The 13,347-nt window shown below is 37.0% G+C and overlaps 2 protein-coding genes across 2 annotated transcripts; one reads left to right on the plus strand and one right to left on the minus strand.

The window, feature by feature from the left end:
• The first annotated feature begins 1,326 nt into the window (after window positions 1-1,326).
• On the plus strand, window positions 1,327-9,600 carry LOC137745203 (probable E3 ubiquitin-protein ligase ARI8). The gene is made up of 15 exons (XM_068485115.1): window positions 1,327-1,825; window positions 3,007-3,131; window positions 3,377-3,482; window positions 3,610-3,700; window positions 4,268-4,440; window positions 4,971-5,075; window positions 5,399-5,487; window positions 6,140-6,247; window positions 6,477-6,567; window positions 6,675-6,764; window positions 8,123-8,170; window positions 8,365-8,436; window positions 8,510-8,609; window positions 8,685-8,811; window positions 8,926-9,600. Exons 1-15 carry the CDS (start codon window positions 1,643-1,645, stop codon window positions 9,194-9,196), a joined length of 1,779 nt encoding a protein of 592 aa, XP_068341216.1. The 5' UTR covers window positions 1,327-1,642; the 3' UTR covers window positions 9,197-9,600.
• Window positions 9,601-9,867: 267 nt separating this feature from the next.
• Window positions 9,868-13,292, minus strand: LOC137745202 (putative metallophosphoesterase At3g03305). Its single transcript, XM_068485114.1, has 4 exons — window positions 12,817-13,292; window positions 12,445-12,686; window positions 10,649-12,211; window positions 9,868-10,339 (listed from the first exon to the last, which is right to left on the minus strand). The coding sequence occupies exons 1-4, from the start codon at window positions 13,148-13,150 to the stop codon at window positions 10,223-10,225; spliced, it is 2,256 nt and encodes a 751-aa protein (XP_068341215.1). The 5' UTR covers window positions 13,151-13,292; the 3' UTR covers window positions 9,868-10,222.
• Between the last annotated feature and the right edge of the window lie 55 nt (window positions 13,293-13,347).

A 13,347-nucleotide genomic window follows, 5' to 3' on the forward strand; every position in this document is an offset into this window, starting at 1 on the left:
GTACAAGGGAGAATTTACACAAACCAAAAATGCATAGTAATATGATTTATCTTTGTAGTTCCAAAAATAAAAAAGAAAATGTTACCTTTATTTCTCAAATCATATTTACCTACTAAAAAATGAGTAGGAATTTCTACTCAAAATTCTTAGGGTGTGTTTACGTATCCGTAATCAGAATGAAAATGTAGAATTGTATTCCGATTATAAAATACTCCGATGTTTACCAAACATTGAAGAATCAAAAAAGCAGTGAGGCCCACACAAATTTTGTAATTCAATCCCTTGTATTGGTGGAATTTGATTCCTTAGATATAGTGGTAATTCAATTCTTGATTGCTTGGGCAATTGGAATGATCTTTTTGTTCTGTTTATGGCCTCACTGCCTTTTTTTATTTCCAAGATTATCCTTTATAAACTCATTAACCCTAGTTTAATTATGCACAACTCCTTACTTTTTTATTTTATTTTCATGCTCATTTACATTATGCACAACTCTATGTATATGCCGAAGATATGAAAATACAACTTGAGCGAGAAAATTTAAACATGAAAGTAAATACTTAAATTTATAAAAAAAAATAAACCAAAGCGTTTTAGTGTGCCTATGAAATAAAAAAACAATTTAATTTTTTTTCTTACTATTATGTATTATATCAAATTTTACTATAAAAAAGTATATAAAATATTTGAATTGGGACAAGGGCATTTTAGTAATCATACTAATTTATATTCTGATTCTGCTGAATTAGTAAACAGTTTTATGGAATTAGTGTCATTTTTATTCCGATTCTAGAACATTTAAGTAAACAGGTTCAACAGGAATCCGATTCTGGCTTCTCATTTCAACTCCCCCTCAATTCAATTTCTTTTATTTTCATTACAGTTACATAAACGCGCAATTAGTGTTTTAATCATAGAGCTTTGTACATATGATTATAATCGTTCATACTATAAATCACATAGTAAAAATCATCTTTGCAAAAAATAAATTAAAACTAAGGTCGTTTAGTTAATCTATTATAGCAAATATATAGACGCTTCGTAATACTTTTACCAATTTCGTTCATTTGTTTTTAAATAGATTAATGGTTAACCGTTCATTTGTTTTAAAATAATTTGATGGCCAAATTATCTTAGTTTTAATTGATTTTTTGCAAAACCGATTTTTATATGATGATTTATAATATGAACGGTTTTAATTATAAATAAGAAGTTCTATAAATTAACAATGAATTGTAACAATTTTAAGAAATTTTGAGTAGAATGAATTGTAATAATTTTAGAAATTTTGACTAGAAATCCCTACCCATCTTTCGGCAAAGAGTTCCTATTTCTCCCCCTACCGTGGCCATCCCAGTCATCATGAAAAGCAACATTTTCCTCCCATTTCCATTTCCATTTCCATCTCCTCTGAATCCTTTCTTCTTTCTTTCCCTTTCTTCAATCAACCAATCAACCAGTCAACCACAGAAAACGCTCACGCTCTCTTTCCCCCTTTCACGCTCCCTTCTCCTTTGATTTCCATTTCTGCCACTCCCCCTCTCTTTCTCTAATCTAATCACCCCCAACCCCCTTCGGTCCAATGCAAATTAGGATTGATTCCCAATTAGGGTTTTGATCCTTTTGGTCAGAAATCCAAGAAATGGATTCGGACGAAGAGTTCGACATGCTCGACGCCAACGATGACGACGACGACGATTTCTACAGTGGCGGCGATGATGATGCAGCTGGCGCTATGGACAGCGACGACGCTGGAGTTGCTGATTACGAGTTCATCGACAACGACTCCGACGATTCCAATGATGTCGCCTCGCATCGATACCAGGTGGCTTTTCTCTTCAATTATCACAATTTCATATCTTCTCTTTTAGATTCTTTGAATTGATTTTGGTTAATTGATTTTTTATTCTCATGCTTCTCCTGGGTTTTCAAAGTTGAGCCCTTTTAGTACTTGTCCATATGTTAAATATGCTTAATTTTTATATTGGGTCTAATCATAAAAAATTTCTTCTTTTTTTTTGTATTCGGCTTTGTGGTAATGTTAGTGTTGCTGATTTTGATCTTAGGTTTCATTGATTTATCCGAAATGTAAATTTAGTTCGTGTTGTGGGAATGTTTTAAAAAGTCGGAGCCTTTACTTGTACTGTGGAAATGCTAATTCTGCTAGAATTATTAGCTTCGTTATAATGTTAACAATCCTTGATTTTGATATTTGGGTTAGTTGGGCTAGAGTTACCAAGGAAGGATTTCCGTAGTTGCTGCTATTCCTAACAAAAAAGAGTTTGCATAGATCGTGGGTAAACTATATCTGGTGTGTTTTTTTCTTTTGTTTACTTGATTTGTAATTTTATTTTTGTTCAGGCCTCGGGCACGTCCCCCCCCCCCTTTCCTCCTGTGGCACTTTAGTCGATTTGTTAAAGTCAGGGACTTTTGTCGGTGGATAAAGCCAATTATGTTTATTAGAGAAATTTGGTATTTATTTGATTGGTAGCTGACCATGGTTGAAGTGATTGGGGCTTTTTTCTTTTAATTTTTTATTTTTTATCTTTGTGGTCCTTTGAAGGTTGTTCATTGTTTCGGTGAACTCCAGGGATTTGGTAGCCTTTCTCTTGAAGCATTTGGATCTCGGAACAAGTAAAAGCTAAAACTGATCCATATCGCAGAATGTTGTGTGCTCTCATTGTTGTGTCTAAAGATGAGAAAAGTCTTTTAGTTTAAGATGCTGATACATACTAATTGAAATTTTGCACCTTACATGAAACTCGTTAGTGGATTTCTACATGCGAATTCCAAACTTTGGAAATTTGTAATAAACTCTACTAGGCTGTGATCTCTTTGCTTTATTTTCGCTTTTTTTTTTTATTGCATTATATAATCTTGTTTACTAAGTGTATGTATGGATCTTCAATTTAGGAGTTTTGGATGCTTGTCTATGGGCCAAAAATAAGTTTATCAGTTACTTGCGGCTCTCATTATTGTTGTAATTTCGTTATGTTTTTATTGCAGCAAAACTACACCGTTTTGACAGAGGCTGACATTCGTCAGCATCAAGAGGAGGATATTGTGAGGATATCCACTGTGCTTTCTATTCCAAAAGTTGCAGCTAGCATACTGCTCCGCTACTATAATTGGTAAATTGCTGTCTCCAATGTTTGTTTTCTTTGCTTATTTGGCCAATTTCTTTACATGCTGACATGGATTGCCTTTACTCTTACTAATGGATACCTGGGTTATGTGAACCAAATTTAGTTTGTCAGATAATTTCCACTATACCTTGCCCAATTTGTTTGGTGTGCATTTATTTGGTAAGTTGTATACAATGGTGCATTGTTTTTCTGGATTTTCTAATGAACCTATACTTCCTTCATACTCACAGGAGTGTCAGTAAAGTACACGATGAGTGGTTTGCAGATGAAGGAAAGGTTCGCAGGGCTGTTGGCTTGCCCGAGAAACCAGTTGTTGAATACCCTTATGCAAGTGAAGTAAGCAGTCCCTGCTTTCGTATGTCATCAAGTTTGGGCATTTTTTGCTTCAAAGTTTTTTTTTGCTCCAAACCGTTGTATATTGCTATGCTGACAGCTTTGATAACTTGTTTTTGTCTTTTAACAGCTTAATTGTGGGATTTGTTTTGAGACCTATCCTCGTGATAAGATGCATGCTGCAGCTTGTGGTCATCCTTTTTGTTCCTCATGCTGGGCAGGTTTGATACAATGTCATATATTTTTTTCTTTTTTCTTCCATGGAAAAGTTGAACTTGTAGTGTGCATGATTTTTTCACTTTTCTATTATCACCAGGGATGCGTTTATATAAGGAAGAATGCTGTAATATAAGAAAAGTATGTTCAGCAATTTAGTCAAACTTTTGTTTATAGGTTCCTCAATACATGTGGATCTCTTGCATTTGTGCAAGACCTGTGTTAGTGACTTTATGGTTGCACATAAAAGGCCAGACCGGTCCTCCTTTTGTCATCATTTAGTGGGTCTTTGTTTTCCCATCATATATAGCATTTTCTAGGAGCTATACGTGTAAATTATGAGTGTTGATAATGAGATGTATTATATGTATTGTAGTTCCGTTTCTTGTACTGCTGATACAATTTTTGTATTTTTACGTCTCTGTCATCTAGTATCCAGTAATCTGAAGTTTACAAATATATATATATATATATATATATATATATATATATCATTTTTTCATCTTGTTATTGTTTCCAAATGAGTTTTGAGTTTTGTCTTACGTTCTTTTATCATTTTCCATGTCTTGTAGGCTATATTGGCACGGCCATTAATGATGGCCCTGGATGTTTGATGTTGCACTGTCCGGATCCATCTTGTAGTGCTGTTGTTTTCCAAGATATGATTAATGATTTGGCTTCCTATGAAGAGAAGGAGAAATATTCGCGCTACTTTCTTAGATCTTATGTTGAAGACAATAGGAAGGTAATCCCACGATTGGATCCTTGATCACAATGATCAGCGATTTGTCTATTCTCCCAAAATAAATTCAAAACCTTAGCCGTTATATCTTCTTACTTGTCAAACGTTTAATTAATTTGAGGTTATAGTGATTAAAAACAAGTAGAACCATTCTAGTTGGCGAGTTGATCAATTAGCCTTAGTTGACCCATCCTAAATTCGGTACTAGTGTTTTATGTAAACTAGACATGCAGTTGACTTGGTGACGTCATAGTTAACAGTATATGAGTGAGAAATGTTTTGCAGTGGCAGCTTAGAAGTAAACTTAAAGATTGCTTCATTTCTGACAAGTGATTACAGGAAAATATTTATGTTCTGTACAACTTCGTTACCTTGCCCTAGTTGTTCTGTACAACTAGGGCAAGGTAATGCATGACTTTATGGATTTTCTGTAAGGTTTTAAATGTATATTTTGCATTTGGATGTTTTTTTTTTTACTAGCCTTCATTCAATATTTTGTTGACCATTATTATTTCATGGATGTTTCTCTGTAGACCAAATGGTGTCCTGCTCCAGGCTGTGATTATGCTATAAATTTTATTGTTGGTGGTGGAAGCTATGATGTTACCTGCCGCTGTTCATATAGCTTTTGCTGGAATGTGAGTCTCTTTGAATTTTTCACATATAGTTTTTATCTTCGTTGAATGTTGCATGTATGTGCATTTTGTATGGCATACAGGATAAAGATATGATATGATGCAGCAATGTGAGAAATCTTCAAAAATTAGAATATGATATGTGTTGTAATGATGCATATATACATGGCTTGTTATTTTTTCTTCTTGTTTTATATTTATGCTTTGTTTTATGTTGCATATGAGCCCTTAAGCATTGTATAATACCACTTTGGTGCTTCATATGAAGTTATCCTGTACTTCATAGGTGCTCATGGCATTTACATCATGTGAATTTGACCTTGCAGTGTACTGAGGAAGCTCACCGTCCCGTTGATTGCGGCACTGTGTCAAAATGGATAATGAAGAATAGTGCAGAATCTGAAAATATGAATTGGTACGTAAGCATTAGTTATCGGCGGAATAGTAACCTTATAAAGTAGGAGAATAGTGATCAGATGTGAACATTGGACTTCTCCAGGTCCCATAGGATGATGGGAAAATAATCTATGTGCTGAACCCAAGTAATGTTTGATTAAAGCATGGCCAGTCCCTACCATAATAATTGCATGACATGTCTAAACCTTATCCTGGAATCCTGGATATCCACTTTGATGTCATATCTACATGACAATCCTGTAGCTAGGTAGTGCGCAAATGCCAATGTTGAAGTGTGGGATGGTGCGAGCCAAAAGAAAAGGTCTGTAATGGTCCCCTTAGTATGGACTTTACAAGTTGGGAGCTGGGTTCTCGATGACTCCCTAAAATATTGTAGTAAAATATATCAACGTTTGGATGTTAAGCTTATAGTTTGGACAAAATTGTGCTTATTCCAGTTCCTAGTTCAAAATATTTTGACGGGTATAGCCACAGAAAGATAGGCAGTCAGGTTTACATCAGGGATGGATTAAAAGAAGACTTAAGTCTTCAAAAATTTCCTTGAGGGCCTATCTCTCTCTGATGCACATGTCATCAATAGCAGCTTCACAAAATATTTTTTTATTGTTTTTAGCTCAAAATACTAAAGTTATAGTGTTGATGGATTTCAGGATATTGGCTAATTCCAAGCCCTGCCCAAAGTGCAAACGGCCGATTGAGAAAAACCAAGGTTGTATGCACATCACTTGCACACCACCTTGTAAATTTGAGTTTTGCTGGTAAGCATTTTAGGAACACTACCTTTTGCATTTTGATTTCCTGTGTATAGCAATCATCTGAAAAATGATTTAATATCTTGTGCCCCTTTCCTAGTTTTTTACAAAGGCATAACTTTCTTATGTCAAGGCTTGATTTCATGTCATCATGCACCTTGTTTGAACACTATCTGCTCAAAAAGAGAAAACAAAATCTTTCTAGAACACTGATACATGTAGTACATGCTTTCAGGCTTTGCCTCAGTGCGTGGTCGGATCACGGTGAAAGGACGGGTGGCTTTTATGCATGTAACCGTTATGAGACAGCAAAGCAGGAGGGAGTGGTATGTTAATGTAGTTTGCATCTCTATTATGATGGTCGTGTATTTTCTCAAGCTATTAACCCAGTTTGTGCCATATTATATGATTCTTATCATATTGTTATATACAGTATGATGAGGCAGAGAAACGAAGAGAGATGGCCAAGAACTCTCTGGAGAGGTACACTCATTATTATGAAAGATGGGCAACCAATCAATCGGTAAGTACCTAGTTTGCCTAAGAATTTAGTAAAACTGATATCACCCAGATATCAGGGTTCTGAAGTTCTCATGTATGCACATAGTTCCTAATATTTAACTATCTAAAAGGCATCTTTCTTAATGAGCCAGGTTCGGTTAACTTATTAGCTATGTTTTACCTCGGTAGTAAACAGTCATACATACATAATGTGACTCTGCATGAACACGTACAGAAGACAAGTTTATATATTTCCTTTACATTGCTGATGTCTACACACGTTACAAACTTGTAGGCAACAAATCTGTTGACAACTAATCATTATGCTTGCTATGTTCAGTTTTCTGAAGTATTGATGTTTGCTCATTGTTGGAAATGTCAATTAGTTATTAAAGTTGGTTGGTTTTTTTAATAAAACAAGTCATGTGGCTTTCTTTGACTTATTTGCTTACTCCTTGATGCTTTAGCAGATGCTTTCTTTGACTTAATGTCAATTGCTTGATGTTTATCATAGGCTTTTTGTGCATGTGCAGATGTTTTTATTTTTTAAGTTGATGCTTTAGCAGTTTCTATTTTCTTCTTTGCTGGGGTATAAAATAGTATCTAATAAGGGGCTTTTAGATCCAGGTCCAAAAATGTAGAGTGTTTTTAGGAGTGAGTCCAGTTATCTAATTATATGTTTTTATTTCTTTTATACTCATTTTACATTTTCTAAAAATATTAAAAATAAATTAAAATCTTCTAATATTATGCATTTTCCAACTTCAAAAGAATATATTTAATATCTTATAACAAAAAAACTAATATACTAACATAAATTTATCTGCAAAACATTCTACCCTAACTCAAGTAACAAATATATGAATGTATATAATACCTATACGTGAGATATGAAACCTAATTAAAAGGTAAAAAAACATAACATACCTACAAGCAAGACACATTAATCTGTGACAGGTTGATTATAAAAAAAGAATATGTCATATAGGTAGATAAATATAATTAACCTGTGATATAGGTTGACTATTAAAATTAAAAATAAAATCTATAAATGGGGTTTAAAGTAGGAGGAAGAACGAGAAATAACAAAAAGATAAATAAAAAGAAATAAGCAAAGAGATAATTGGGAAGAAATTTGATTTTTATAATAAATCTTATCATTGAACAAATAACTATTGATAATTAGATAATTAAATATAACAAATTGGACTTATTTTAATAAATTGGACTATTCATACTATTGGCTCAAAAAATTGGACTTATATCAAGTTTCCCCATCTAATAATGTCAAAATACATGTTCTTCATGACAATCTACTATACTTAATACAATACATTATGTTAAGAGTCTAATTTTTTTTTTACCTTTCCTTCACTGCAGTCCCGGCAAAAAGCACTTGCAGACTTGCAGCAGATGCAAACTGTGCACGTAAGTAAAACGTTTTACCATCAGGCCTTTCTTGGTTAGTGATTCTGGTATAGGTGATTGATGTGAATATCAATGGTGTAGTTTGTGTTCCTGGGTTTATGCTTAGTGCAGTGTATTTTACATATGTACAATTTTCTCCACCTACTGTTTTCTGTTCAGCGTTTTTAAGTATACTGTCGATGTTGTTGTTCTAGCTTGAGAAGCTGAGCGATATCCAGTGCCAACCTGAGTCACAGCTGAAGTTCATTACAGAGGCCTGGCTACAGGTACCCTACAAGTTACCACACTTTTCTACCAAGAGTGTTTTGCTTTTTCTTAGTAAATTTTCTCTATTTTCAGATAGTTGAATGTAGGCGAGTACTAAAATGGACATATGCTTATGGATATTATCTACCGGAGCATGAACATGCCAAGAGACAGTTCTTTGAGTACTTGCAAGGTATGTCATTTTCTCAAGCTCGAAGAGAGGCAATGCATCATGTTGCTTTGTCCTAATTAATATCTGTTTCTGCAGGTGAAGCTGAGTCTGGGTTGGAACGGCTTCATCAATGTGCAGAAAAGGAGCTACAAGTCTACCTTCATGATGAGGACCCATCAAAAGATTTCAATGAGTTCCGCACAAAACTTGCTGGATTGACCAGGTTATGTTCGACTAAAGATATTATGCTATAGTTTTCTGATTGGATGAGTTGACTCGGGTTACAAGGATATAACTTTTCAGTTTATTGATTTATGGTCAATTTCAATGAAAACAGCGTGACTCGAAACTACTTTGAAAATTTAGTTCGAGCTCTGGAGAATGGTCTGTCAGATGTGGATTCCCATGGTGCCTGCAGCAGGACAGTAAGCTCAAAGTGTTTGGGAGGTTCAAGTAAGGGAAGAGGTGGGAGGGGCAAGGCTACAACATCCAGGTCTAGTGGTTTGAGTAGAAACATTGACGATTTAGGCCACTGGTCCTGTGAACATTGCACCTTTGCAAATGGCAGGTCGGCCAGTGTGTGCCAGATGTGTCAACAGCGCCGGTAATTTGTGTTTCCTATGCAAGTTGGCCTAATCGGTTGTGGAAGCCTTGGTTTTGCCTCTTTGGCTGGCAGATTGCAGCGGAGAATTGGCCTGGCGGGTTGGGATTGCAAGTGCGAGGAGGATGCACAAAATAACAAGGGTGGGAGGAAGAGACTGTCTTGCTTGTTTATAGGAACATGAGCTGTATATAGTTCCTGTTGTTCTCCTAGCATTTACGTGGCTGTCTTGATTCATGCAAATGCAAATGCCCAGGATCTGTAATGTTCATGTGATTAATCAGTTGCTGATAAAATTGTAGCAAAGTTTGAATCTTTAAAAAAGTCGGGGGTGGTGATTGTAACTTGCAAGAGTGAACTAGTCCCCTGCTGCGCCTGCGCAAATTAATTAAGTTACGTACTATTTATCTACCTATTTTTCTCATCTTGAATGTTATCGAACGAAATCCCCTTTGGGTTTTCCTTTCGCTCCAATTTCCCTCTGAACTATTCTTTAATTTCCATTGTTTTCTTGTATCATTGTGCAAGTAAAATCCAAATATACGGCAATTTGGATTTCCGATCTGACTGAAGTTACATCCGGCGCTTGTTCTTATGATGCTCTAAAATATCGGCTTTGTTGTGACTGAATTAAGATTAACAGAGAATTTTGTATCAAACGGTATTTGACAAGATCAATTCTTCAGCAAGTTCACGTATCATAAGATGCAAAAGAGAGATGAATTGCAACCAAGTTACAAAAGTACAATATATCCCTAGCGTGGCCTAGGTGTTAGCTAGGTAGGGGCCTAGGGCTGCCTGCTTTCCCAACACAAGTCATCTCCAACCCCATACGTACAAATGCACCTGCCATGACAGACATCTAAGACTCAAAGCACCAATTTTCCGGTCGTCTTATTTCGTCACCTGACCCAAACCCAAGTTTGCACGAATGAATCCGCCCTAATCTGGTTACCGGCAAGCAACAAGGAATGCTGATACAACTTGAAGAAATGCGAGTCGAATTTTGCTGCCTGCAATGTGCGCGTGGTAATTATACACTCCTGGTTTTGTAGGCAGTATAACCCAACAGTAGTGGAATTGTTAGGCTATATCCTGGAAAATGGAGAATGGGATTCATCTCATATGCTTTGATGAGAGTCCTGCAATTCTGCAATCCAGAGACAAAAGAAACATAGAAACCAAAGTACAACATACATAAGTACAATATGCAAACTGATTACAAAGAAAACAAAAGATGCATCTTGATTTATGCCCTCATACTCATTGCTTCAATATGGTTCCCAGGACGATAGAAGCAAGATAATTCAGTTTGGAGACCTCGCAACGTTTCAGAATGGTGGTTGCAAGGTTCCAAGCACTTCTCTTGCCTCCATTATCTTAAGAAGTCTGGCAAAGTATTCACATATTTACGACATATATTTTAAGCAGAAATGGGGGGCAGTGAAAGAAACCTTACCATAAAGTGCTTCCAACAAACTGCTAAGCAAAGAACCAAAAGTACATTTCGAATCCACCGGTTTCCAACATCAGAATTTGATCTCCTATTACCTGAGTAATCGTACCATAAAGATCTCTTTTCCTCTGGACCATAGTCATCTTCTTTCTTCCCTGTAACAGAGAGGAAATGTTCCCTAGAGATATGTTTTTCAGTAGCCAAAGCAGCAGTCAGGAAAAGAGCAGGAAAAACCACAAGAACGAGATGTGGAAGAACCACTACCATTACATCTGGAGATCCAACATACTCATGTTTTCCCTTCTGATTGAAAGATTTGACCACCCACCCCATATAGGTCATGTATCCTTTATCCTTGCTGTCCGTGAAAACTTGCCCAGTAAACCAGGGGAATAATATAAGGTAGAACAAGTATCCTAAAAAACCAAACCAGACTACGGGAAGCCTGCAGAGCTCCTGAAAAACCAATCCTACAGCATTCACGAAGCCCTTATTCTTGTAAGTGAAATGCCTAACTGAGAAAGTGAGGATAGCTTTTGGAATAAGGAGGATGGAGAGTATGAAATATACAGCACACCAGAGCATTGGGTAATACAAGGCATCCCATTGACAACCCATGACCATAAATTCCTTCCAGGTCCATGAAGTCATAGTAGTAAGGCCATTAACAGAAAACGGCCTCAGATCAGATAAAATTGATCTGCCCATGAAGTCTGTTGCTTCTATTTGCAACCAATATCTGCTTGGGACTGGATCCTCAAAGGCTCTATGATTCCATGGAGCAACATAAAGATCTCCCCTGGAGGTGTTATCCCCAATCATTTGCATGGGTGCCTCAAATACCAGATTGAGAAATCCAGGTCTTGAGTCATAGATCTTAGTCGTAACTGATGCAATTGGAGAAACAGAAAACACTAGAGCTCTAACTGTGCCATAAGATAAAGGGACCATATCATGACATTCATACTCGTGATGGGATGAAGATGTTGACATGAACCGTGAGTCCAGGGGAAAAGTTGGCAATATGATAGTCTTTTTGGTGCCTGACTTGTAGTCAATGTCAACATACGAAACATGGCCTCTATCAATGGCCAAAATTCTCATGGCTCTGCTCCTCCTCCAGTCACCCATCTCCCACTCCCAGAACTCTTTGGCGGCTGGGGCTTCAGTTGAACAGTTAACAGCACTATGAAAATAGGGCTGGTGTACATTAAGCTGGAAAAACCTGTGCAAGGATAAAAAGTGACGACTCAACTGATGGCGCCTCTTCAAGTTTCTGCCAAACCTAGAATGCAGATGCCCACATATATAAGCTGATATGGAATGATTGAGGAATATATCTTTTAGGCTCTTCCCGGAGTTTGAGGTCACTGAGAATGAAAGAGGAAAATGCCCAAAGGAAATCTTGCTTAATGGTTCTTGTGATCTAGAGTCCCACTGTGAGAGGTGTGTATCCAATTCTGCTAATAGTTGATCAGTTGGATGCCCAAAGAGATTAGTTGGACCTCGTAAACCAACAGACATTGTGGTATCGACTCCAACAAAGAGATGCTTCCGATCACCAGTCTGGATGGAAATAAAAGGCGTAAAGTTGATGAAATGACGAAAAGCTTTTGAATTAACAAGGGAACGGTAGCATCTGTGATCAAAGCATGGGAATTGGGAACGTACAATTAAAGTTGAACTGAATGTTGGGTAAACTAAGCACACAAGTTGAGTTGAGTTATTGAATACACGATGACATATAGATATGAAGCATCTCTCTCTGAAACTGGAAGTCTGAAAGTGAGGAATAATACCTGAAGAGTGACACTGTTGACATTCCGTCTTCTGCCCAACTGGCCACTGATGCTATACTTTGAAAAGAAATCAAAGGAGCCGCCGAGCTGTGGGACGCCAAAGTTGTCGTGATTTCCTCTGAGATCAAAGAAGAGGGTCTTGTCAAGTCGACTCCTTTTGATGACGTCCTCCATGACGTTGTGGTATTCCAGCCACTCGTCCTCATTTTGCTTCATTGTCAACAAATCCTTGCTTTTTCCATCTGATTAATAATTATATATGAAAATCCAAACATGAGTATGCACTAATCAATACTATGCCTGTGACTGAGAATATTAGTATTCACTAAATATGTTTACCCATCATCCATGTGATGACATATGAAAACAGACCTGTGAGATCACCGGTGATGAAGACGAGAGAAGGGTTGATGAAGGAGAGGGCGGGACCCACGAAATCCTTGAAGTCGAGAGCTCTGTCGGGATGGTGGACGCTGAAATGGAGATCAGAGAGCTGAACCACCCACACAATTGAGTCGGGGCTTCCCTTCACATCTACCGCCCTCCTCAGTTGTTGTTGGAATTCTTCTTCGGATTCTTCAGTCGTTGGTACTGCTACCGCATACAGATTGAGATTGAGATCGAGATTGAGACATAGAGGGAGGCAGTGGCAGAGCATTATTACCCTAAACACCATCATCAGAATGCCACTCGACCCACCACCCATCTTGTTCCTCAAAAATAAATAAATAATCTTTTGAATATTCCAGTGCCGCTCACCCCAATTCGCCCAATTGCCTTCATTTGCTGGGTCTTGTTCACTCTGCACTGCTGAGATTCGGAAACAGAACAGAAGACGCACACCAATGACCGAGTCATCGCGTGGAGGGCATTTTAGTAAATGACTTTCGTCTTTCGTTTTAG

This window comes from Pyrus communis, chromosome 9 (assembly GCF_963583255.1).
Source record: "Pyrus communis chromosome 9, drPyrComm1.1, whole genome shotgun sequence".
Lineage (NCBI taxonomy): Eukaryota > Viridiplantae > Streptophyta > Magnoliopsida > Rosales > Rosaceae > Pyrus > Pyrus communis.

Bases quoted from the DNA above. Each gene is read 5' to 3' on its own strand.
- LOC137745203 (XM_068485115.1), top strand. From the start codon at position 1,643: ATGGATTCGGACGAAGAGTTCGACATGCTCGACGCCAACGATGACGAC. The intron at 3,132-3,376 runs GTAAATTGCTGT...TCATACTCACAG, and splicing joins CTGCTCCGCTACTATAATTG to GAGTGTCAGTAAAGTACACG. The intron at 3,701-4,267 runs GTTTGATACAAT...CATGTCTTGTAG, and splicing joins TTGTTCCTCATGCTGGGCAG to GCTATATTGGCACGGCCATT.
- LOC137745202 (XM_068485114.1), bottom strand. From the start codon at position 13,150: ATGGGTGGTGGGTCGAGTGGCATTCTGATGATGGTGTTTAGGGTAATA. The intron at 12,687-12,816 runs GTCTGTTTTCAT...ATTATTAATCAG, and splicing joins CATCACCGGTGATCTCACAG to ATGGAAAAAGCAAGGATTTG. The intron at 12,212-12,444 runs GTATTATTCCTC...ATTTCCATCCAG, and splicing joins TCAACAGTGTCACTCTTCAG to ACTGGTGATCGGAAGCATCT.